This window comes from Onychostruthus taczanowskii, unplaced genomic scaffold (assembly GCF_017590055.1).
Source record: "Onychostruthus taczanowskii isolate IOZ18803 unplaced genomic scaffold, ASM1759005v1 scaffold247, whole genome shotgun sequence".
Classification (NCBI taxonomy): Eukaryota; Metazoa; Chordata; class Aves; order Passeriformes; family Passeridae; genus Onychostruthus; species Onychostruthus taczanowskii.
In genome coordinates this window covers 32,403-57,144 of record NW_024499763.1, presented here as the reverse complement: position 1 = coordinate 57,144, position 24,742 = coordinate 32,403, and the positions used below count along the sequence as shown (strand labels likewise).

The window sequence follows — 24,742 nt, the reverse complement described above, 5'->3', positions numbered from 1 at the left end:
ACCTGTGCAACAAAATGTGGTGTAAGAGTTGAATGGAAATCATACACAAAACAGGATTAAATATTATCTTGCATTATTAAGAAATAATTTATCTTGTTTTAGTTTGTAGAATTTAAGCTGCTGTTCCTCCTAAATTTATGAAGCTGAAAATGTCTCTGCAAGGTTTTCAAATGTATTACATCTTGCAAAGCCTTTAATTCTTGTGAGAAATTGTGGTTCTCTCATGAATGTTCCTAGTATCTTTTCTTTGTTGTGAGGGCGGAATTAATATTTGTGTGGCCAAAATAATTTTCCATAGCTAAAAGTTCTGATGCATGGATAATACCAAATGTTATTCTTTGCTTTTCCCAAACGTTTCTATTTCATTTATTTCAGATTTTTATGAGTATCAACAGTTGAAATTTGCCATACTGAATATTTGTTTGCTTACCATTCAAGAATAATACACAGCAATACTGGTCAGCATGTTATTGGCCACAACCATGTTGCTGGGTGTGCAGTGTGTTCTTTCCCCCTCTCACCTGCTTCTTTTTCCCCTTTTCCCTTTTGTTTCTGGAAGCAAACCCTCCTGCCCTGAAATCCTAGAGTTATTATCAGTCTTAATTTTAAAATGGTCCATAAAGATATATATATATATATATATATATATAAATATGAAGGTATATTGTCAGCAGTATATGGGTCTCCATTTCCCAATTATTTTAGTTGCAACTTGTAGTCCAATTATTACATAATTTTCCCACTGTGTCTTCATTGCAGTAAAAATTTATTATCTTTAAGAGTATAGGCCAAAGTCTCCTACTGTCATTTTCAAAAGCTGTGTAATAGTTCATTGATCCTTTATTTCTTCACTATATTCTTGTCCTCTCTAGGTGGTAGGTACTGTAACTCAAAATGGTTTCTGAAAAGTCCCAGTTTTGTTTTAGAAGTATTATGCTTCATGAACTGGAGTTGATATGACTTAATAGCAGAAGAAAAGGATTAAGATTATCCTAAGTATCAGCATTTTGAGTTAGCATAAATGCTGACAAGCAAAAGCCCTAAAAATTTCTTTCGTGGCTCTGTTGCTTGCTCTGTTATCTTTGACTGCACTGAGAATTAAAGAACAGCTTTGCATGTTCTTGTTTGGGGTTTTGGTGGGGTTTGAGAATATGAACTAAGACTATGCAGTAGATTTTTCTGGAGTCTTTACTTTGGTAGAATATAGGATGTGTCAAATAGTCACAAATACATTCAGTCCCTTCGAAGGTTTGACTTGTATTTACCACCTATTGTGTCTTTTCCCCATGTATTAACACTAACAGAAAATCTAGCTGAAGCCATGTAGCTCTTTGCAGAAAGACATTGTCTTCTGTTCCCAGATGTAAAATCAAGTTCACTCTTACGAAGGAAAAAAATTGTCTCTAGGTCTTAAAATTTTTAAGTCATCTTCATAGCTAAGCATTTAATTATGTTTTCAGGGGAAGGAACAAAATGCAATGATAGTCAGCTAAAAAAGTAGGACTACACTTGATACGTATTCATATAGTACCAGAAAGCAGTCAGCAATTGTCTTTTGCTTCCTGGATGTTTGATTCAAACTCCCTTCTTTATACTTTCAAGATTATTTTATTTTGTAAAAAATGAATCAAACCAATTGTTAACAGTAATATTCGGATCCAAAGGGTACTTGAAGGTATCTGGAAAGTATAGCAGGGAAATTGTTTTGGTCCACATACTGCAGTGGGAACAGTCACTAAAGAAAAGTAACTCTAGCTGCTGTAAGTTTTCCCAGCAACAGTGATTGAATAGGATAAAAGACCATTCTCTTGCATGAATGAATGAGAAATATATTACATTAAACTGCACACTGTTTCTGTAATTTCATGCTCATAAACTCTTTGGTTGACTTTTATTACTTAGTTTCCTTTATCTATTTTAATGTTTGGATTTTTTTTCCCATTTCCTTACTTCTCTTTCCTCTTTTATTCTTCCCTCATCCTATTTACCACAGGTGAATCAACGTATGCAGGAGAATATAGACTTCATAACCAAAGAAGTATTTGATCTCCAGGAGACAGTTAATTGGAAAGATAAAAAAATAGGGGTATGAATGAAATATGGAAGGAAAGCTATTTTTTAAATTTAGAAGTAGATGGATGCCCTCTACACCCCAAGGAATTCTGTGTACTTCAAAGAACTTAAGGCCACTCCCAACTTATATGAATAAAATGTTTTGCAGTCTTTCTCTTCTTCAGAAAATGGGACACACTTAACTTGAATAATGATAAGTAGTACTAATTAAATTTGTAACATGAACTATTACACATACAAATTTACAATTTTTTTGCAAAATTTTTGATGGCATGCCTAGTGGTAAAAGATATGATCTTGAATTGACTTCTACAACCAACTTGCACATTCCTGCAAGTGAATTGCACTTCTGATCTTTGTGTAATTGGTTAGCTTGGATGCAACACTGAACCAAGCTGGTTTTCTGATATGACACATTAAATACTTTGGGTATTGAGAATCGTAGTTGAAACAATGGTTGTGGGTGACCTTTTGAGGAGCATCCATAAGGTTCCTATGTAGGAAGGAGAGTGGTACAGAAAGAACTGTGCTGATACTATGCAGCTAATGTAGGTCAGGCACGGTTTGTCAGCTTTGCTTCTGGGCAGGTAGAAGTCCCAGAAAGGAGTCATTGGTGATGACTACATGTCTCTGAACTTGTGGCTGTTCTGGGACACAAGTAGATTGCCTGGCGGCAATAGAGAGTTAATTGGAAAGCCTTTAAAAAGGCATTGTCTGCCTCTTGACAGCTCAGGGGTCATTTCTCTCTACCTGAACTTTATACCGTATTTCAATATATGTAGATTTCTTCGAAAATTGTTTTATTTGCTGGAGTTCAAGTGACCTTGAAAAGCTGCCTTTTAACTGGTGGTGGCCAGTTCAAAAACTATCCTTACTTTTTTTCATGCTTCAGTCTTTCTCTTCCATCATAAAAAAATTCAACATTCTAGAGTTTTCTGCACATTCTTCTGAAGGCTTTTTATCTTTAATTTACCCTATCCTTTCCATACTTATTTCTCACATTTGTATATTGGACTGTCTCAATTTGTGCAATATTTTTGTGCTTTTTCAAATACATTGCCAGAATCAGTATGAGTTTATCCAATATTCAAATATATCTGCCAGCCAGAATGACAAAAAGATAGACATATTTTACTTTAGCCAAAATTGCCCTGCCAGTTTGTCTTCTTGTAAACACCATAACTGGTTATTTTTCTACTTAGTTCAATTCTCAGAATTGAACTCTCTTAGAGAAGAAAATGTAAAAATGATTCTCTTTTCTTTCTGATATCTCTAAATATTTACATACTTTTCTTAGCTCACAGTTTTTGAACCTTTCTCCCTCCTACTGCTAATTTTTATGCTACTCCAGCTTTAGATGTCACTGCGAAGCTTCACAGTGTAGTTTATAACTAAAATTGTAACCAAATTTTACAATGTATATAAGACATTTTAGCCGTTTCAGAAAAAGAAAGGGAGGCAAGCAGAACAAAATAGCACAAGTTTGTTTTACACCTGCCTTCATATGTTGTCCTGTTTCTACAGTGCTTGAAATTTGTGGTTATATTTGATCTTAAATTAGATCAGTTTGAGGACACTGAGTTACAGCGTTGTGTTATATTCCTGAAATACACAGTTATTCTACTGTTTAGTAGCTCCAAATTGTCATTTAGTAATGGCAACTCTTGAGTTTGGTATAAAAGTTATGAAGGCTTTTGGAATATTTAGAAAAAAGGATTCCAAATGTCTCTGGATTCTGGCATATTATCAGATTTTGCTCATATAAGTATGGTAAAATCTGTCTGCAGGACTTTGTTGTCCTGATTTCTGTTTTCTGCCCCAAAAGAAGAATTGCAGAGGTAGATTTTGTGCAAAATCCATGTCATATTAAATTAAACCTTGAGTGTACGAACACTAGGAATGTTACTAGTTTTGAATAACGATTACTTAGATCTACATAGGTAGAAATACATAGTAGTATCAGTTGCACTTCCTCCCCCATCAGAATTTTCTGATTTCCAACACTTGTATTATTAGGGGGTAAGGATAGAAAATATGTTTGGGGAAGGTCAACATCATCACAGGTCACTGTCAAGTACACACAATCTGTGTCTGTGATTCTGGGCCATTGTGTCCATTCTCTCAAGTGGTGAGCTTACTTCCCCTTCCATCTCTTCCACTGTTCTTCAAAAATTAAAAAGATGCATGTGTCTTTTAAGTAGAGCACAAAATTATGTAATGATTAAGGTTCTTCATGCTATTTGTAAAGTAGTTAGAGATCTAGTGTGTGCTGGGAAATAAAAGGATATTTACAGATTTTTAAATTAATATGTCAGCTACTGTTTTCACACATGTTGAATTGCCTTTATTTTATATGTTACATTTACATATGATTAAATCAAGTGTAACAGCACTTGACAGAATTTTCTGTTGAAACTGAGTAATGCTTTAGAATATTGCTCTAGTATACAGATTCTAGATAATTATTAAAATTCAGTATATTGAAGTTACATGAGGCAAGTACAGTACAAATGTATACACCTTCATTTCTTTCATGGTAACAGTCCATTCCTACACATTCATGTATAGGATGAGGTTTAGTTGGATTATTTTCTTGGCCAAAATGTGTGTATACTTTGGCACTTGCTGTATGGTGAGGATTATTTTTAATGCATGCAGTATTGTATGCTGCCCAGTCAAGTAGAAGTGTCCAACTAACTGCCAGGTAACCTCTCCAGCTTAGCTAGGCAAACCTATCTACACCCATGTTGCACTTCTAGCTGCTGTACTTCTTTGTGCTAAAATAGTGCTACTAGTGTTTGTTGCTTTTTTGTTTCTCTCTAAAACTAACTGCTTTTGGTTTAATAAACAGTGTTGTTACCCTTAAGCAACTAGTAAATAAACTAGTATTCATGAGTGGATACATTCAAGGTCTTCCATGATGTATGATTTCTACTTCTGTACCATATAAAAGGCAGAGAAATTAGTTCAATAGATGTACTGTTTTAGGATCTTTGCCATTTGCATTTCAGCAAATTTTATTTCTTGCCGCAGAGTGCCTGTATGAGAAGAATCACTTACTCTTTTGGTACTCAATTTAGTTTATCAAAATTTCCTAAAAAATAGAATTCGCTGGATAAAAAAAAAAAAAAAAAAAAACTCTCAAAAAATCTAAGAAAAAAGTAAAAACAAGTGCAACATGAAGTTAGATATGCAACTTGTAGAAGGCAGTTATCTGAGATGTATATTACTACATATTTAAAAAGCACTTTTAATTTCTTTACCTGTATTGAGCTATTTGTATTTACTTGTAGAAAATCTTTCTGCTGTCATATGCTTTTTCTCTGTGCCATTCTTTTTCTTGCTATCTGCCTGAGTCCAGGCCCTAGAAAGACAGAAAGATTACTTTGACTGCATTAAGAATGAGCGAGATGAGCTCAGAGAGGAGTTGGCTGACCTGAAGGAAACAATGAAGAGAGGACAGGTATGTTGGTAGTAGTTACTTTACAGTAACAAATCCAGGAATGGTACATGACATCAACGTCAATAAAAAGGAGGAAGAATTCTTGTGCACTCTGAAAACCTGACCTTAGGGTAGGACAAATGGTCCATATCATTGTAATTGTTTCAATGAATTTGAAAAGCTCTTTAAAAACTTACCTGTTGATTTTTATTTTAGCACTTCTGTAGTATGACTAGTTTATTTTTTGTTTTGTTTTTTTTAGAAACATGGATTAGTTATAATTCCAGATGGCACACCAAATGGTGATCTAAACCATGAATCAGTGGTTGGTACAATAACAGTTGTATCACAAGAAGCTGCTCAGGTCTTGGAATCTGCAGGAGAAGGACCACTAGGTAAAAGTATCCTAGCACACTTTATAGAGTTTTTTATATAGGCTTTGTTTCCTCTCATTCACAGTGGGTGTGACTTATATTTGCGTATGCAAGCACCTGTGATGCTTCTGGAATATGTGCTTACACAGCTTTCAGAACTGATTTTAATTTTTTGTTTGTTCTGAGTAGTCATGTAGTCAGATGTGTCTTTTGAGTAAGAAAAAATAATATGTGCTTAGATGTTTGAAACTGATTAGTTCTCTTGGTCCAGTTCCTGTTTTAATACTGACGGAAAACATCTTGCTTTAAAGCGTCATTTGGATTACTATATTTTCCATTGTGTTTCATGAAAATAATTCTTTAGAAGTATACGTAATCAATGAAAGTACATCAAGTGCAGTCTTCCATCACATTCATTAGAAAAAGAAGTTTTAAAAGCATTCAAAAAATGACAGAGACAACAGGCACACTAATTGGGGGTTTTGGGGTTAAGTCATTTTAACTTGCTTTTATCTTTAAGTTGAGCAAGTTATTGTATGCATGTTCAACCCACTGTAAAACTCTATTAACATGTAGAAAAATAATCTCTATATAATTGAATTATACTTGTACAATTATATATATATTGAATCTCTATATAATTGAATTATACTACATATTTTTGTATTGACATAAATTACACTTGATACATACTTCTGCTGTGGCTCCCTCACAGGGAAATACAAATATTACTATGCTTCATTTCTGTCAAAGTTACAATTTCTAAGGGAGCTGCTCTAGTCTTAGCACAGTGTTGCTTGACTGTAGTAATGGCTTGTAGTCATTACTGATCTTTTGACTAAGTAGAGATATTTGCTAAACTCTTTTGCTCTTTTGATAAACTCTGAGGTCTTGTTTTTAGAATTGTTATACTAATAAACAGTGTGAATAAAGTATTTTTCCCTTTTTTCTGCTATTAACTGAAGGTTGTTGTGTTATTAGTGAGATATCAAAGTTGTCCTAGTTGCTATTAGCTTTGATGAGCATTTCATTTGGAATGGAAAAAAAATTTATGAAAAACATATCCTTAGTTACAGATTTCTCTGATTTTTAATTCGGTTCTTTGGTTTTAGATATCAGGCTACGAAAACTGGCTGGAGAAAAGGAGGAATTACTGTCCCAGGTAAAATAAGTTCACCTTTGTGTATCATTTTGCAGACTATATATATATATGTATATGTATATATGTATTTGCTATATATATATGTATAGCATATATATGCAATAAACAAATGTTAAGCACAAAAGTGCTTAATCAGATACGTAAGCACTAAAGCAAAATGAAATATTAAAGTTTTCACCTCAGTGACTATCTGGAATTAGCAGTTCCTCTTGCTATTGTTCTTATCCATGGGACTTTGATCTTGGTTGGTAAAGAAACTTCATTTCAGTAGCTGGTTAACTGAAATTTAACTTGTTCCTGACTTTACTATTAGTGCATATCCTTAAAGCTCTTTCTTTTATTTTCTTTTCTTTTATCTGCGTAACTGTCTTATGCATAAATATTAAAGTCAGTACAACTACACTCTCATAAGCTCAAGTTGCATTTTCTTCAAAATTGCTGAGTGATACTATTTCATTGATCATTTTGGTAACTCAGAGAGAAAATTAATATTAAAAATAATAGTGTTTAAATACAGCTTTGTTTTGAGAAGGACTCAAGCAAACATATAGGCATTGAGCAGTTGTTAAGAATTCTACAGTTTTTGTCCTTTTAGTTGAAGACATTGCAAATTTAAAGCATTGTTGTCAACGTTTGGGTTTGCTGTGAATGAACCTTAATTATAGTACAGATACTTTTTTGGACTGCCAGTAAATTATAGTATTGAATATATAAAAATATGTAAGCACACATTTATCACTGTATAATTTAAAAACCACTGATCATATATTTGATTTGTATCATGAATGGAGAGTTTGCAAGTTAACTCACATACTGCTAATCTGCAGAACAATATTTTAATAAGAGTGTCCAAAAAGTAGCCCCTACTTCTTTCATAATGTGCATACACAGGGCACATAGCTGAGAAATCTATGTTCTCTGACTATTGGAAAAACTGAGAGACAGCTGCTGTAGCATGAAATGGAACTATTAAATACTAATGTGCACTACAGGCTGGCCTAGGACTATTGTTTCCAGGTGAAGTATGAGAAAGGACACCCTAAAAAAGCCATGGATTATTGTCTGTAAATTCACTAGGATAGTGGTCAATATCTTCGTGTGTGTTTGGAGTGGGAAACATACACAGTAGAAGAAATCCATAAATGGAGTTTAATGCCATCTCCTCTGCTGAAAAAAGTGAGCTGTGTTAATTATAAGGTGCTCCTGCACTGTACAGATATCCCTGCAGTACTGACCAAACTGGTGGGTTTGAGTTGTACATTGACATGCAGAGGGCACTTGCCCAGTGATGGGAATGGGTGTCTACAGCCACAAACCTCAGGGACTGACTCCCCTGCATCACTCTGCAATTCTTGTTTACAGAACCTTCTCAGCCAGTGGCATCTCAGTAGATGAGATGCCTTTTTACCATTGAACATTTACATACTCAGCTACTGAACTTCTGGCTTCTGGGAGTCTTTTTTTTTCATAACGAAACACTTCCTTTTTCAGGTTAGAAAACTCAAGATGCAGTTAGAAGAAGAACGACAGAAATACTCTAAAAGTGATAGTATGAATCCAGATACAATAGATTTGGAGAATGGCTCTGACTTGCAGCTAATCGAAATGCAAAGTAGGTGTATGGTTACTGTTCAAAGTTATTCTTGCAGACAGGACTTCCAACTACTCTTGCTGTGCACTAGTTGTATTGTGAGTGACTATATTGTTGAGCAGATAGGTTTTTTGTTGGTATATATGAATATATATATATATATTCCATTCCTTGCATGGAATTCTCAGTGCAGAGTACCTTAAAAATCTCCCTCTTTCAGTGTTGAAGAACAACATTCTCGTTATTTTTCAGTTGATAACCTTGCCTAGAGTGGGTGCCACTACTTGGATATAATTTTTAAACAATAGAATTTCAGATAAGATTTTTTAAAATATATATTCTATGGGATGATTTTGTTCAATCAATCTTTGATATAGAAACCTAATCTAGAAGACTTCTGTTCTGAATCAAAACATAAAAATTTATTTACCTTAATATTTAGTGTTGCTTCATAGAAGCATAAGATGCTTTTCATTTCAAGCAAGCTATGCAGCTGAAAACTTGTTAGACAGACTGTCATTTAGTATGCTTGTGTTAATGAACATAAACAAAGCACTGGCAATGTGAGGGCTCAAATGTAACACCAAAATAATTTGCAAAGTTCCTTAGAGTTTGTCAGTCAGGTTCAAGCCTTGTGCTCCTTATTCAAGTATTATTACAGATGTTTAAGCTGAATGCTGCTCAATGCTTATTGTGGTCTGACATTGTGCAGTGTGTGTTGATTATTATGTTGATCTCTAAGCAATTAGTTTGCTGATCTAAACGTGTTTTAAAAGGTGTGTATCTCATTTGTGCGCCTGAGATTTAATGCACACTTTATAGAGACTGTAGCTGTTTTCTCTAAATAAAAGAAAATTATTTCCTTTCCATACTCTTTTAGATTGCTGAAAGAACATTTACCTCTTTGTGATCTTGGGTATGGGCTTCTCAGTAAAATGGTCTTTTTAATTAATTTTAATTAAAAGGGGAACTGCTACTTAAGAGAGTTGCTTTGACTAACATATTCATGTCAATTTTTGTCTAGGAGATGCCAACAGACAAATTAGTGAATACAAATTCAAGCTTTCAAAAGCTGAACAAGATATAACTACTTTGGAACAAAATGTAAGTGCCTTTTTTCATGTTTGTTATTACATTGCACACTTTTGCAATACTTTTTTCAACAAAAACTATGAAAGCATATTTCATAATTTGATTTACTGTTTGGTATTTAGTTTACATAGAATGACACCAAATTTTTTCATATTTCCTACAATTAAATACCTGTGCACAGCCTTAACCATAAGAGAAAATCTTAAGAGTGCTGAGCTATAAAACCATGTTATTGACTTACAAAGTGTGATTGTTTTTGTAGATGTGTAACTGTAGAGAGTAAATTTTGTACCATCCACAGTACAACTTCCTTATGAGTCATTAAGTTACATGAATTGGTTTTCTTGAACTAGTAGCTTCAGTTCTTTATAATCTGCCATACTTTTGTATTTTAGGAACTTAATTACAGCTTATTACCTAAAAAATTAAATGAAAGGTTGTAATTTAAATCACAGATGTGTATCTTTTCTCTTTTGCACAGATTCAGTCTAGTAGCCTATCATGTGGATTTAGGGGTAGCAGGGAGCTGTACATAGAACAATCCAGCCAGTGGGTTTTAGCATCTGCACGTTGCAATCAGGATTTGTCTCAAGTCCTCTCCTTACTGCTGAACTCTGTGCTTGGGCTCAAGACCTCTTTCATCATGTCCTGATAACAGTTCACAGTCTGCTTTCTACTTTGCATCTTTTCATACAGTTTCTGCTTTTCAGTTTTCCACTTCCATTTTTAATCCCATGTGTTTCCCAAGTCTTGAGTTTTTGTATTCCAGTTCTTCTCTCTCTGCCTAGTTCTTAAACCTTCTGTGTCTTCTCAGCTGTGTCCTTGGAAGAGCAGCTGATGGCAGGTGAACTCCAGGTGGAACACCTGAGTATGTTGCTTTTGTCTTGTTTGGGTTTACAGATTGGACGACTTGAGGGACAGGTTGCAAGGTATAAAAATGCAGCAGAAAATGCAGAAAAAGTAGAAGATGAACTCAAAGCTGAAAAAAGGAAGCTTCAGCGAGAGGTAACTGAGTTGGTTTCCTTTCCAGCTGTATGTTCCTTTCTGTCTTAAGCTGCTGTCTTTTACCTCCAAGCTCTTGTTTTTTTGTAATCTTTGAATACATCTTTTAATTGTTTTTTAATATGACCTTCAAGTCTCAGTATGACATTCAGAAGACATCTAGCACGTTAAAGTAATGCTAACTACGATTCAATGCTGTACTTCCTTGAAAGGAATCATCTAAGTGGGGTTTTTTTTCGAAATGTGATAACTTGTAATATTTTAAAGTAGTCCTACAAAGTATTGCCAGAGAGATGAATGGTCCCTATGTCAAGTGACAGCCTGGGAATTTTCCAGCTTGGATCTCACAGGATTCTGGGAAGAAGCTGCATTTAACTGTGCTCTTGATCAGTCTTGCTTAAGAGATGCTGCATCACTAGCATGATGGCTGCTACCTGTGATGGGAATACGTATCTGTATGCAAGTAATAATGGTGGAGATTAGTTTACCTTGTTCTAGGTAAATTGCTTTAATGTAATGGGAGGTTACAGGCACCTAATTCTTTTAGAATGAATACGCTTCATGTTTCAGTTGCTTCATAATTGTTTTTAACAGTTTAATTCTGTTTCATCTGCCTGCAATAATGGAAGTTATATCTTAACTTCTGTGGTACTCCTACAAAACATAATACTTTTATTCCTCTTATCCAGCTTGAGAACAGCACAAAGTCCAAATAAACTAAACTGATAATAACTTTTTTTCATTTTATAGTTAAGAACAGCACTGGATAAGGTAGAAGAAATGGAGATGACCAATAGCCATTTAATGAAAAGGCTGGAGAAGATGAAGGCAAATAGGACTGCGCTTTTATCTCAACAGTGAAATGGAAATTGAAAATACAATGCACTGCTCTTTGAATAACTAGTCCCTAGCTTGTTTATAAATACAGACTTTCAGTGGCACAAACTATTTGAACACTGAGCTGTTCACTGGTGGTTTAGTTTCATAATTAAATGACATACTTTTTTGTAATTTATGAGAGAATGAAATGTAGTTTGAATTCCCATGCGAATGACAGCAGTTTTTCAGTAGTGTTTGATTCTAGAGGCAAAGACAGTGCACAATGCTCTGTGTTTTTACAACTGTGGAATCAAGTTTACTCACGATCTCTTTTGGCTGCTTTAATGAGGCTTGATGCTCAGAGACAGCTGCATGAATTCAAGACACTGTTATGAAACTAACATATACTTGCCTAAGACATCACACAGCACAAGTGCCTTTTATCGGGTGCAATTTGGTCTTCATTTTTGAAATAACCTTTGGAACCAGAAAGCATTTTATTTTAAGATACATTTGGGGTATTCCCTAAACTTTATACATTTTGAAAATACATTTTTTAAAATATTTAAATTTATAAGAAAAAATAGGGACTGTATATAAAGATCGGCTTCTTTTGCATGGGCACATCTGACTTCTATGTAATTTTGGCAAATACTAGCCCCTGATACTCTTAGCATTAAGAGCAGAAATTTAAAAACTGAGGTTGTACGCCATCAAATTGTGTCATCTGCTTAAGTGTGAATTGAAATTTTATGGTGGGGAAGAAGGGGGTGAGAAATGTGGCTAAGGAGTTTATTAAAATGGACACTTTACTGACCAAAACTGGATGTTTTGTGTTTTCTTTTGAATATGGAGATGCTAACAGGACAGAGCAAAATCTGTGGAATAGTAAGATCTGATCTTCATATTCTTAACAAGTATCTTTCTGCCTTTGAAAGAGTGAGTTTGAATTTTTTTTTTCTTAAACTAGTTACTAGTTACTACTGTTTGACAGTACTGCCATGGAGCAGAGGAGCTGCACAAGGAAGAAGGTATTTTCTGGAATGGTGTGGTTTTTTGTCTGTGGCATACTCCCTGTAGACAGTGAATACTGTTAAGAACTTTGACTCTTTGAGCTGGCGTATCACAAGTAGGACATCAGTAGTACTTGCAGTGGGAATTCTGAAGTGTTTGAAGTCGCACTGCCCCCGTGTTGAACTTTTCATGAGGCCAGAAGGAGCCTTGGTCTGAGACGAATCATTATTTTGGACTTGTAGCAGGTATTTTCTGCTTTGAAATTGCTACTCTTCTGGGAGTATTTCTCAAAGCAAGACAGGTTTTAGGATCTTTGCAATCCTGAGCTAGTACCCCTGCTTCACCAGAGCAGTTTTCAAAGAACAGCCATCTTGACAATTCAAAACTAAAGCTTTTTGTCTCTGGATGTCTCTTGGACATGGAAAATAAAATTCCTTCCCTGTTGAGATACCTTGTAAATAGCAGGTCTACTTAGGCCTGTTTATTAAATAGGAGATACACTTTGGTGATCACATAAATCATTATCTGTGCTGTTAACTCTTTCCTTTTTGTTGTGTACTTATTCAGTAGAAACTCTTAACTCTTGATTAGTTCTTAATCATAGGTATTTTGAAGATAAATGGATACTATGAAGATTTTCAGCTAAAACCTTATTTGGTTCATTCACTTTTCATTCACTTCCTGTAAACCACCCCATTGAAGCTGGACATCTTATGGCACAGGGAAAACTGCAGCTTCAATATGAAATTGTGAGAGTCAGATAAGAACTTCTTCTGGGGTAGAGGTAAAGGATCAGTACATCCTTTCTTAAAATCAAGATTTCTAGTAGTTTTTTTTAAAGAAAAGTTATTAACAGTTCTGTTAGCATGGGCATATTAATTGAAGAGATTCCCAAGTTCTTGCTACCAGAAAATTAAAACAAATTCAACAAAATATCGAGAACAAGAGTCCCAAGTTTCCTGGGAGGTACCAGGAAAAGCAATAAGAAGGGAGGAAAAAAAAGGCATTGTTATTTTGTCTTGATACAGTATAGGCATGAAAAAAAATTGTAAATAATTATGAGTGACAATTGGATAGCAATATGGAAAGCTTTTTAAAATTTCTTTTTACCAAAGCACAATTTATTTAATCAGAACTGGAGAACCGTGTATCTGTGATGAGCAAATGAATAGAATATGATGGTACCAGTATTGCTAAAGACCACACATTGCTTGTTTGCCAAATAAAATACAGTCATTAGGTGTAATTTGAAAAGCTTATGGAAGAAGTTACTATATTTGGTCAAGGGTGTGGTTGAGGAAAAAAGGGTAGGTTGTGTTTAATTATATTACTCAGGTAATTTTATTGGTGGTTGCAAGGCAACAGGGACAATTTTTAGTGGCTCTTGGATGTAGGGTTGTACCAAATTACTGGTCACAAAAAGGCATCAAGTTAGTACAAGGTAGGCATAAAGATAACTAACATTGCATAATACCATTTTTTGTTTTATTGAGGGCATCTTTTTTTAACACCCAGCATGGTTTATCCTTCCCTCAAATTTATGTGGTTTTGTTTGGTCTGTGGAGGGCTCTTAGGGCTGGGTGAAAGATTTGGTGAGTGTGTTATTAGGGAACAGACAGCAGCACCAGAAAGGTATGTGCTTGAGTGGCAGTTACGGGCAGTGAAGTAGCCTCTCCAGTTTGAAACAACAGCAGCTGTTGCTTCAGTTTTTGATGCTTAAAAATTAAAAAAATAAATAATTTTTGGTTGCTTAACCCCCATCCAATTCCAATAAAGGCACAATTTTTTGTGTGTAAAGGACACAAAAAATTATCCTAGAGGAAGGAGATAAAAAGCTTGGAAAAGGATGAAAGAAATACTCTGCTTACAAAAAAATTTATTTTTGACAGCAAATAAACATTGCCACCACCAAACTGATAAGCTCAGTGATGCTGTCTTGCTGTGATGAGGTACTGGTCTTTGGGGAGAGAAACCAGAAAATTGTCAGTTGGAGAAGGCCCCATTTGTAGTGCCCAGCCATGTTAGTGGCCGTGCTCAGAACGGCACCCAAACCTACCAATCAGTTCTCCATTCTAAAAGAGAACAGGATGGCAGGACTAGTGACACCTTCTCCAGTTAACCCGGAGATCAACCTCCTCACACCTGCAAGTGTGAGGGGAAGCATGTGTACCCATTGCTGTCTTCTACTACCCACTATGCTACCCATGCAGTGAGGCCAGGTACCCACCTTAAGAGACCTGCTGCTGGAAGAGAAGCTGATCCCAAATGCTGTCCTCATCTGTCTTGAAGGAGGTGTACCTGCCAGGATGGCACTGGCAGTGAATCCATTCTGCAGACAGTCACAACACTTCCCTGTGCAGTCCAGGCACCAGCTAGAATCTTCCTTCAGAAAACAAATAACAAATGCATGAAAGTAAATTAAAGCAAAAAACCTGGAACACTTGCAAGGTAAAATGTTATCACTGTGTCACAGGCCTGAGGAAGACTGAACCATTATCTTCACAGAATAAACCTCCCCACAGGCAGGGAAAAAATTTTGCCTTTCCCAGCCCCTCCACAAGGGCCTGCAAAGCAAACCTGCTGGTGCATGGATTCAGAACTCCTGCCTCTGCTACCCCCAGGGGTAGAGGTTTTTGTCAGGCTTCTGCCAGCCCATGACAGGGTCAGTGGTGAAAGCTGTCAGCAAGGCTAGGAACTAGCTCCCCTTTCACAACACTCATGCCCTCCCCTGCAAAAAAACACCCTAGCAACTGGCTGAAAAATTAATCCTGCTGCACCACAGCAAAGCAGGGAACCTCCAGTGCCCAGCCAGGCTGGACTATGCAATGCCTGGGACCAGGAGCATTCCCCCTCTCACTAGGTGTAGACTCGACTTTGATTTTAACTGGGTGTAGACTGTCCTCAAGGAAGGTGCTGCAACCACAGTCAATCAGCTTTGCCCTGCTGGTGGTCAAGCCAAGGATGGTTGTACCACAAAATGCCAGGTTGCAGGAAGACCATGAAGTCAGGGATCTGCAGTGGGGATGCTTCCCCTTTTCTGGTCCATGGAAACTTCACTGGACTGCCATTCTCAAGTACCATGGAGAGTGCTTAGCCACTTCTGCAACTTTCCCCAGGACTAGCAGAAGTATCTCATCAGCTGTGATCCCTACTCTGTGCTACACTTGCAGAAAAAGAGTGATTTTTTTGGCTTCTTAATGCCATGAGATGTGTAGAGCTGTTACTTGCTGAATCCTACTGTGCAGAGGGATGGATCTTTGGCATCTCTTGGAGTAGGTGAATGTCCTGCAGCCAAGAAGGGTTGATAAGGTCTTCCAATGATGGCCTGTCCTAGCACCATTTGGCAAGGTGCTGGCACTCTGGGGAGAGCAGTCAAAAAGCTGCTGGACAATGGTCCCCTCTTTTCAAGGGTTTGCAGTGTCCAGACTGTGCCCAATCCTTCCAATCTCTGTTTTGGAGAGCAGGATGGTAGGATGTGTGCCAGCTCCTCCACCTAACCATAGGAAATCAGTCTCCTCTGTAGGTGTAAGAACAGGATGCTCGTATACCACCTGTAATCTCCCAACACTGTTATTCCTTCTGTGATGCAAACCAGGTACCAGCTCAAGACACCATGGCAGGAAGAAGATAATGGCCCAGAATAATGTCCTCATCTCTGTTTAAGTGATGGAACGTGCAGATCATGTCACAGAGCAGAATGCCCAGGGACCAGATCATCACTGGATGTCCATGGTAGCAGAGGAAGATTATCCTCCCCTCAGGCATGTTGTACACCTGCTTTCCTGTGACATACAGATGGAACTCATCAGGTGCACACTGCCCTTGCGTGGCATCCCTGAGGATGTGGGGACTGCACTGGTGGAACGCAGTGCAGTGTGTTCTGCTGCCTTCTTGCCAGCACCTGACTCTTGTTGACAAACTTTAGGTTGTAAAAGAAAGCCCCTGATTCTGAAAGAGGGCAGAGTGAGCCCCAAGAAGGCCCAACCTTATGCAAGGAAAATGCCCATGCAGGAGGAGGGAAAACACTGCCTTTTATCTGCCCCCACTCCTGCACTGATCAAGAAAAAAAATTATAGGCCAAGGCAGAAGAGCAGGGTAGGGCATCACAAGCCCTTCCATGCCTGCAAATGAAAGTTGCCAGCAAAAAGGTTTTGCAAACATGCCTTTGCTACCCTCCACAGATTGTTTTTGTTGGGCTGGTTCCCCCCACATCAGTCCCAGCTGGCTCCCATTCTACAAAATCCATCCTCACCCACCCTCCATAAAAAAAGCAACTTGAAGAATTATTCCCACCCCAGCAAAGGCTGCCCTTTTGTGCCCAACCAGGCCTTAGTGTGGGCTCACCTGAAAACTAAGTGCATAGCATGTCCTTTAGATTTGTGCTGCCACTGAAGGTGGTTAGCTTCACCTCACTGGTGGCCAGGTCAAGGATGATGTTCTCAGCCTTGACGTTGCACGCAGTGCAGGCCCCCATGGCTGGTGTGGGGAGAGCCATTAGGGTTACAGGCCTGTAGTTTCCAGGGTCTTCCTTCCAGCCCTTGTAGATAGTTGTCATATTTGCTAGCTTCCTGTCACCTGGGACCTCCCCAGTTATCCAGGACTTCTATAAATTATTGACATTGGCTTGGTGAGCTCTTCCACCAGCTCCCTCAGTGTTACAGTGGGCAGTTGTCCAGAGAGGCACGACCTTCCCAAAGAAGCATCTTGAAAAATACACCTTGGTGGCACAGGCATATCTGTACTCACACTGAGTGGTTTTAGCTTTTCTGTCATCTGGGCAACACAGAAGAGAGACAGGGTCTTTGTGTGGGGTTCCAAGGAGAGCTTTATTGGGCTTCTTCCTCAAAGGGATCCAGGGACAACAAGGCAGGGAAAGCAGGGGTTTATATATGGATTTTGAGAGGTTGGCCAGTGGGATGAGGGCACAGGTGTGGAGTGAGGGGAAAGGGCTAATGGGATACATTGAATCTGCATGTTGCAGCAAGGCATGCAGGGAGAAGACTTTTTCCTGGCCCTAACAACAGTGGTTATTGCTTGAGGGGTTTTCCCTCCAGGGGAGCGTTCTGGACTCTTTCTCTTGCGTGGATCTCATCTGGTTCCATAGACTCACAAATGCCTAAGTGGCATAGCAGGTTGCTGACCATTACCTCCTGAATTATGGGAGATTCATTCTGCTCCTGCCCTGCTTCTGGTCATGTCTTCCAGCTCGAGAGGCAGGGTACCTGGAGAACAATGGATCTTGCTATTAAAGATGGAGAGAAAAAAGGTATTGAGCACCTCATCTTTTTTAACCATGTTTCCTCCTACATCCAATAAGGGAGGGAGATTCTCCTTAGCCCTTCTTTGTTGCTGGTGTATTTGTGAAAACATCTTGTAGTCTTTTATGACAGAAGCCAGATTAAGTTCTACTTGGGCTTTGACCCTTCTAATTTTCTTCCTGTATCCTTGTACTCTTCATGAGACAGCTGAGCTGTCTTCCTGAGTTCCAGCCAATGCTCTTTTTTCAGCCAGGCCAGTATTTTTCATGGCTTATCTTTCAATACATGAGGGATAGCCTGGTCTTGTGCCTTTAAGGTTTCCTTTTGTAAAAATGTTCAGCCTTTCTGGACCCCTTTGCCTTCTCAGGACTGCCTTCCAATGGACTATGTCAACCAGTGTCCCAAACTGGTTGAAGTCTGCCCTCCAGAAGTCCAAGTTAGCATTTCTGCCGGTCTCTTTCCTTACTTCTCCAAATAACGAAAACTCTATATCATTTTATACACAAGGTGGTCTCCAGCTGTCACATCACCCATCAGTCCTTCATTGTTTAGGAACAGCAGATCCAGCAGAGACTTATCCAGTTGGCTCACTTACCATCTTCGTGTGAAAATAATGTTTGTTATTTTTCATTTTAGAAATGTCTCATATAATGATGATTGACCAATAGAGATGAACTTCCCTATCACATTTGAAGTGGTGCTTTCATTGCTTTTAAGGATTTGGAGTGTCTAGTAACTCTGAATTTTTTTGTGTCTCAGGTGTACTTTATATCAGGATTGGTGTTTTCTGTTGAAGCTGGTAATAAATGCATGAGGAAGTACAGTGAAGACAGTGAATCTTATATAGCTTCAGAGGTTGCTTTAAGTGTACTCTGCCAGGTTCTGTAGTCCAGTCTGGACACAGGGCAGCCAGTGCACTCTTTTCCTCCTCTGTTGTATCTGTGTAAGCACCTGTGTGCTCTAATAAAAGGACTTTGCAGTGATTCATGTACCCTGGGTTAGATGCATGGGAGAAACACTGACCAGATATTCTCAAAAGGTCAAAATAAGGCAAAAATTTACTGGCAAACTGTAGAAAGTCAGGGAATTTCGACAAAAGATTTAGTACAACATCCAATCAACATTAAAGACAGCTCAAAGCATTAATTTGGCCCATTCAAGTTAGCAGATTTTAAACCCATTCAATGTTAAGTTACTCAAAATGTTTCAAAAAGAGGGAATTAGAAAGAAGAAAGACAGGAAATATATAGAAAAGCACAGATACGAAAGATCTAGAAAAGCCGACTACTGCGTTCCAGCAGCATTCAGATACAAACTCCAAGAGGAAGATAGGGTCAAAGGGTGCACTGGCCTAATTTTATACCTTAAATACCCCTTGTCCTTCCTGGGCCTTCCCCACAGGTGGAACTTTGGGCCATTTGACCACTCAGAAGCTGAGTTAGGGAAGAATGGAGCACTGCCTCAAGTGTGCTGATGGAGCTAGGATACAGGCTCTAGGGGTGGGTGGTGGGGGGGCAGTTCACTGTCTTACCAGGGCAAGTTCTGACCTACCCTGCTTTCTCCCCCGCCGTGTATCCCAAAATACCTTGAGACATCAATCTTTTCAGTGTATTAGCTAGCCTGTCAGCTCTGATTTGGCTATTCAGCTAGAGCAAAAAATCAGTTGTCCCAGTGACAAATACAGTTTGAGAAACAAAATCTGGATTCTGCCTTGATTTGGTGCTGGTATGGCTTGCTGTGAAGACTGGGAGCTCTCAAAAACTCTGCTTTGAGCAAGGGCAAGGGGGTATTTTAAGAGTAGAGCCTTCCAGCAGAGAGCTTCCCTGCTTTGTTCTAATGAGCTTGGTGCATTTGTTCCTGATAAAATGTAACTTCAAATCACCAAGGAAGTACCCTCTATTTGTGATTTGACGCTATTAATAGTGCAGTAGTTGATGTGTTAGAAGAATATCTATTAAACTGTTTCAAGGATGTGTGGCACTGGCTGGTTTTTATTTGTCTGTCTGCTACTTTTTGAAGTGGCTTCTTCCATTGTGAGGATATGAAGAGACAAGTGCATTCCAGGGTTGTGGTGGCAGAGGAAAGATTCACAGCCTCACCTGTCCCATGTGAAGAGGCATGAGACTCCTTTCTTTCTGTAGTTTGTAAACAGAAGTCACTCTTATGCTTTGCTTGTCCATGTTAGTCTCTGCAGTTCAGTGCCTGCTGAATGTTATCTTATGTTCCTCCATAATACAATGTAAGGACTATTGATCTAAAACTTACAGGCTTACCCTGAGAATCAGTAATTCCAGTGGGTGGGGTGGGGGAGGTTGTTTAAACTTGTCTGTAGTATCAGAAGGATGTAAACAGGGTGAGCTCTACCCTACTTTTGTCACTTTAGTATCCCTGCAGCCTGCAGTGACTGTTTCCTGTAACTAGAAATCAAGCTTTGTGTGAAGCTTTTCCACAAAAATATGGAAAAGGGAATAACAGTTCTTTACTAGAAAATAGATAGAATAGAACAGAACGAACAACAACACAATAACAGAAGTTTCCAACCCGCTGAGCACTTTTGCTCTCTGGGTGTAGTTATGAATGCCGCCGGCAGGGGGAGCGGCCCGGCTGTGGGGCCAAAGCCGTAGTGCCCGATCCCGGCCGGCAGCAACGTCGGGATGCGAGCGGGGACTTCCCTCGGGGCGCGGGCTGGCGCCGGCACGGGACGATAGCAGGGGGTGCTCTGTCTTTCAAAAGGTTACTGCAAACTCAGGCTGGTGGCGGGGGTTCTCAATGCTGGCCGTTGCTGAAAAGTCTGAGTCCGCCGTGGGAAAGAATGCTCTCGCCAGCAGCGGGCGCAGGCAGGGGAGCAGGTAGAACTCGAGCTGAACTGCTGCATAGAAAAGGAGCCGGTGAGACTACACGGCTCCCGGCGGCACACCACGCGACAGTTCCCGGTCTCAGAGCGGAAGAGAGAAAACCCCACCAGCTAAAAAAACCCTGCCAAGCCCCTGTTCCCCTCAAAAGGATCGCGTTAGTATGCCAGGGCTATCAGCCACCTCCCTTTAACTTTATCAACGACCATCCATCCCCAAGGAGCCTCCTCCTCCTTCTTCACGATGGCAATGGGAAAAACTCTCTAAAAAGCCTAAACCCATAATAGGTAATAATGTAGTAGGAAGTCCATTATATCTGTTGCAGTAGTCCGCTAACACCCATGACAATTTTTCTTGAAGCAGAGAAGACTTAGTCAAAACTCTTAGTCAAACGTGATTGTAGAATGACAAATATGAGAACAAAAGATATTGTGAGATGAAGCCCCAGCCTCTCATCACTATGAACCCCTTACAGTCCCCAACTCCCAGAACCCAGGCACCTATACCAAATATATTTTAACTGTGGATTTAGTGGTCCACTGTGGAGTTAGTGGTAGAGTTTGCTACCTCCTTGTCTCCCAGCAGAGAGCACTCTCTGGGTAGATGAAAAATGTGGTGAGGGCTCATCAGAAGGGCAAATACAACCAGACATCAATGCTGAAATGAAGAGTATCAGGAACACAAAAGACCAAAGATCCATTTCCAGAGAGACTTCTCCATAATGTGAGAGTTATACTGGACAGATCTCTTGTGTCAGTCTGAAAGCCAGGGAATGGGACTGGAAGCGCTCTTTTAGGTTAGCTCCTTGGTCTGAGCACTGGCTTTGTTACACCTCACTCTCAGACAACCAATTTTCCTTCTGAAATATATAGGACAGGCACTTGGACTGTATTCCAGGCTGTGCACCTAAATCCTGACCACCTAACTCAGGTACCTAGGGTCTGTACTTCCCCTAGTGACCCTCCCAGTAGGAAATATTATACCAGAGAGCCATCTACAGAGCAGAGATAAGGGATCAACTGTGTTCTGACACCCCTGTGGTGAAAACATTCAGCCAAGTTGCTTTTACATGTGTTCCAAGGCTGTGCTTTTTCTCTACATTTGCAGACTGTTAAATTTCCTATTACTTTGTCTTGAATAATCCATATATTAACCCAAAGTAGTGCCCACTGAACTTACTGGGATGTGGTGTAATAGGGTAACCAGACAACATTTTCCCCAGAAATTCATGGCAGGAATGGTTATGGAATTTGCTGTGAGGTAATTAAAAAAAAGGCCCATATTGCAGGATGAAGCAACTGGCCTTAACAGTGCTGTGTTTGATGGATACATGACTTGAATAGCTTTCAGCGAAACACTGTAGAGGTGGGACCTCTACAATAGAAATGTGACCCCTTTCAAACATGCAGCAGCTATTTGTGTCTTATTGCATGTCCTCTATGGTCCTGTCCTTAGCTGGAGGGGATACGTTTCCCTTCTTTGTGTAGGACTGGTGAGTTGCAGTCAGGAATATTGTGCCTTCAGCTTCAGAAACAGTGGACACTAAATGTATCCTTTGGCACCTTTTAGAGTTATAAAAGCTGATATTTTTCACAGTTTAATTGCTGCATTACCAGCTTCTGAGTGGGTTTTTCTGACAGCACTGTCTCATGCTTTAACAGTACTCACTTTGATAGTTCACCAAGATTTTTTACCACTCTTAATGGTGTTGGGTAGAAAAAAAAGCAAAACTATTGGTCTGAGTCCTGTGGAGAATTAATCTGCCAGGCGTCTGAGCTGCCTCTGTTGCTATGGTGTTGGAGATGCTAGTTATTTGACTCCTGAAACCTGACAGCCGTTTGCTTTCTGACCCAGGATTTCACTGGAAGACCTTTGCTGAAGGAAGGATTTTTATTCCTGCCAAATCTTTCATTCAGAAAGCACATTCAGAATGACTGTGCTGTCTGGCTGTTGTTCTGTCCTTAAATTTGCCTAAAGGAGTGTGTCGGAGTTTAGAGAATGGCCTTTCCCAAACCTTTCTGAAGGAAGTGGATTTTTTTTTCCCCAAGAAGTAGAAGCCTGCAGAAATAGAATTGTTAGCCTGGGGCAGAAGTATTCATAATCTTTCATGGCCTTTGTAAGCCCATGTGCAAATTCTATGTGTTTTTCCTTGCACTGAGGTGTTTGCTTACATTTATTTTGCAAACTTAGTGAAGATGAGCAGGTATGCTCTGTACCTATTCAAAATATTCATTGTGTATTCAAGTATGTTCAAGATAGATGTTAAAAGCTTTCTCAGGAGGCGTTAGAACTTGATAAAACAGCAAGAAATCTTGCAGTGTCTTGGTATAAGGGTCTTAAAGCTCTGCCTTGTGGTGACGAGGCATCAGGACGATGAAGAGTATAATGCTGTGCAGTACCAGTGCATTGCAAATTAAGGTCTGTTTTTGACACAGAAAATGGAAGGGGAAAAACTTGGCTTACCATGGTAAAAATCATGGATTAATTAACCTACTTACTGGTCAGGATACTGAGGCTCCAGGTACAGTCAGTCTTTCCTGCATGGAGGTTCTTGAAATTTTATGCAGTGGCATGATCCCTGGGAATACTGTAGACTAAAAAGCTAATGACTCAAAAGGAAAAAAATACATATTTTAGTTAAACATAATCGGTGATCTGGTTTTGATTGCTGGTTTAATAAGGCCTCATGGTGGAAACAGTGCTTTCACCAAAAAAAAACAAAACAAAAAAAAAAAAAAAAGCAAATTGAAACTGTAGGATATAAGCTGTTCACATTTTTAAGATGAAGCCCAGCCTTTTGCTTTGGGTGTAGCAGTCAAACTTGAAGATTCAGAAAGTTTTGAAAAACTGTATGTTAATTTTGGAAGTGTTCTCCTTTTGTTCCTATATATGTGACTGTACTTGAAGGTAGGAATGCTTCCGATTCTCCCTCCTCCTACTCCTTCTTTTCTTCCCTGTCCACATGCATGAGTTGAACAAAGTGTTGTCCATTACAGTTTAACCAGGTTAATATTGCATGTGAATTCAGGTATCATGCTTCATGTTCCATGTGGTGGCGAGGGGCCTGTGGCCACCATTGTTCTGACTTTGAGGAGCTGCTCCTTGGGCCTCAGTAACAGTTTGAGCACTTTCCTTCTGCTAGTCTGCTATAGCTGTCAAGTAAAAAGTGTTGGTTCATACCTTTATCGGTATGATAAATGAAATGACATTAAAGTATATGAAAGGTTAGAGACTTAGAGATTTCATATTAAATGTGAAGGGACAAGATATGTAATCTTGATTGCTGAGTAATCATTCTCCTAGTAGCAAGTTCAAAATTGTTCTGGAAGAAGTTTATTCCTACTGTTATTTTACAATTTGAGCCTCAAAATGATTTCTAGTTATGCTGTTCTAGAAGGGGAAAGGAAAAATCTCGCTGAAGTTACTAATTCATCAAGCCACATTCCTGCAAGGCAGTGCCTCATGCAGGAGCTATCCCTGGACACTAGTCCTGTGACCATCTAAGCTTTTTTGGAGGAGGCCTCTGAGCACTTTGTCACAGCAGAGACCTGTATCTTTTTGTAGTGCATTTTGGTTCTGTGTAGAGATAATTTCCTCATTTTGGGAAATGCTTCATTTATTTTCAGGATTATCTTGCCCAATGCATTCACTTTTCCACAAATGGCAAAGCTCCAAGTGGCATAAGAATGAAATTTTCTTTAGAAGTTGAAGCTTCTGATTTGAAATCTTCTGGTGCTTATTTGGAACAGTGGGTCACCTTTCCTTTTGATCCCCCCCTCCCCCCCCATTTTCACATATTTGAGCCCCTCTACCACATATTTATTTGTTTCAATCTCATTTTTATTCATGTACACTTCTGTAAAAGAAAATTTTTGGGAGAATTTATTGGGATTTACTAGTGGAGCTGCTAAGAGAGTTTGTTAATTAGAAAACAAACAGAATGATTCCCATTTGCTGTGGTATCTCACAACGAGGCATCTTCTTGACATACATGTATACCCTGGTGGTATGAAAATACTTGTCCGAAATGTATTCTGTGGTTCCTGAGGTTAATCTCAGGAAC

General features: G+C 38.9%; 1 protein-coding gene across 36 annotated transcripts in view; it reads left to right on the top strand.

Annotated features, from left to right (window-relative positions):
- The window catches only part of LRRFIP2 (LRR binding FLII interacting protein 2), a 58,555-nt gene extending 46,182 nt beyond the window's left edge, over positions 1 to 12,373 (top strand). For 25 of the 36 annotated variants that reach the window (XM_041406260.1, XM_041406261.1, XM_041406264.1 and 22 more), the window contains 8 exons: positions 1,994 to 2,086; positions 5,435 to 5,536; positions 5,778 to 5,910; positions 7,002 to 7,051; positions 8,543 to 8,663; positions 9,667 to 9,746; positions 10,635 to 10,739; positions 11,487 to 12,373. In XM_041406260.1, the coding sequence (XP_041262194.1) occupies positions 1,994 to 2,086; positions 5,435 to 5,536; positions 5,778 to 5,910; positions 7,002 to 7,051; positions 8,543 to 8,663; positions 9,667 to 9,746; positions 10,635 to 10,739; positions 11,487 to 11,597 (795 nt within the window). In that variant the 3' untranslated portion in view covers positions 11,598 to 12,373. The remainder of the gene's footprint in view (positions 1 to 1,993; positions 2,087 to 5,434; positions 5,537 to 5,777; positions 5,911 to 7,001; positions 7,052 to 8,542; positions 8,664 to 9,666; positions 9,747 to 10,634; positions 10,740 to 11,486) is intronic. The other 11 variants (XM_041406298.1, XM_041406295.1, XM_041406275.1 and 8 more) reach the window with 3 other exon arrangements.
- Positions 12,374 to 24,742: the final 12,369 nt, after the last annotated feature.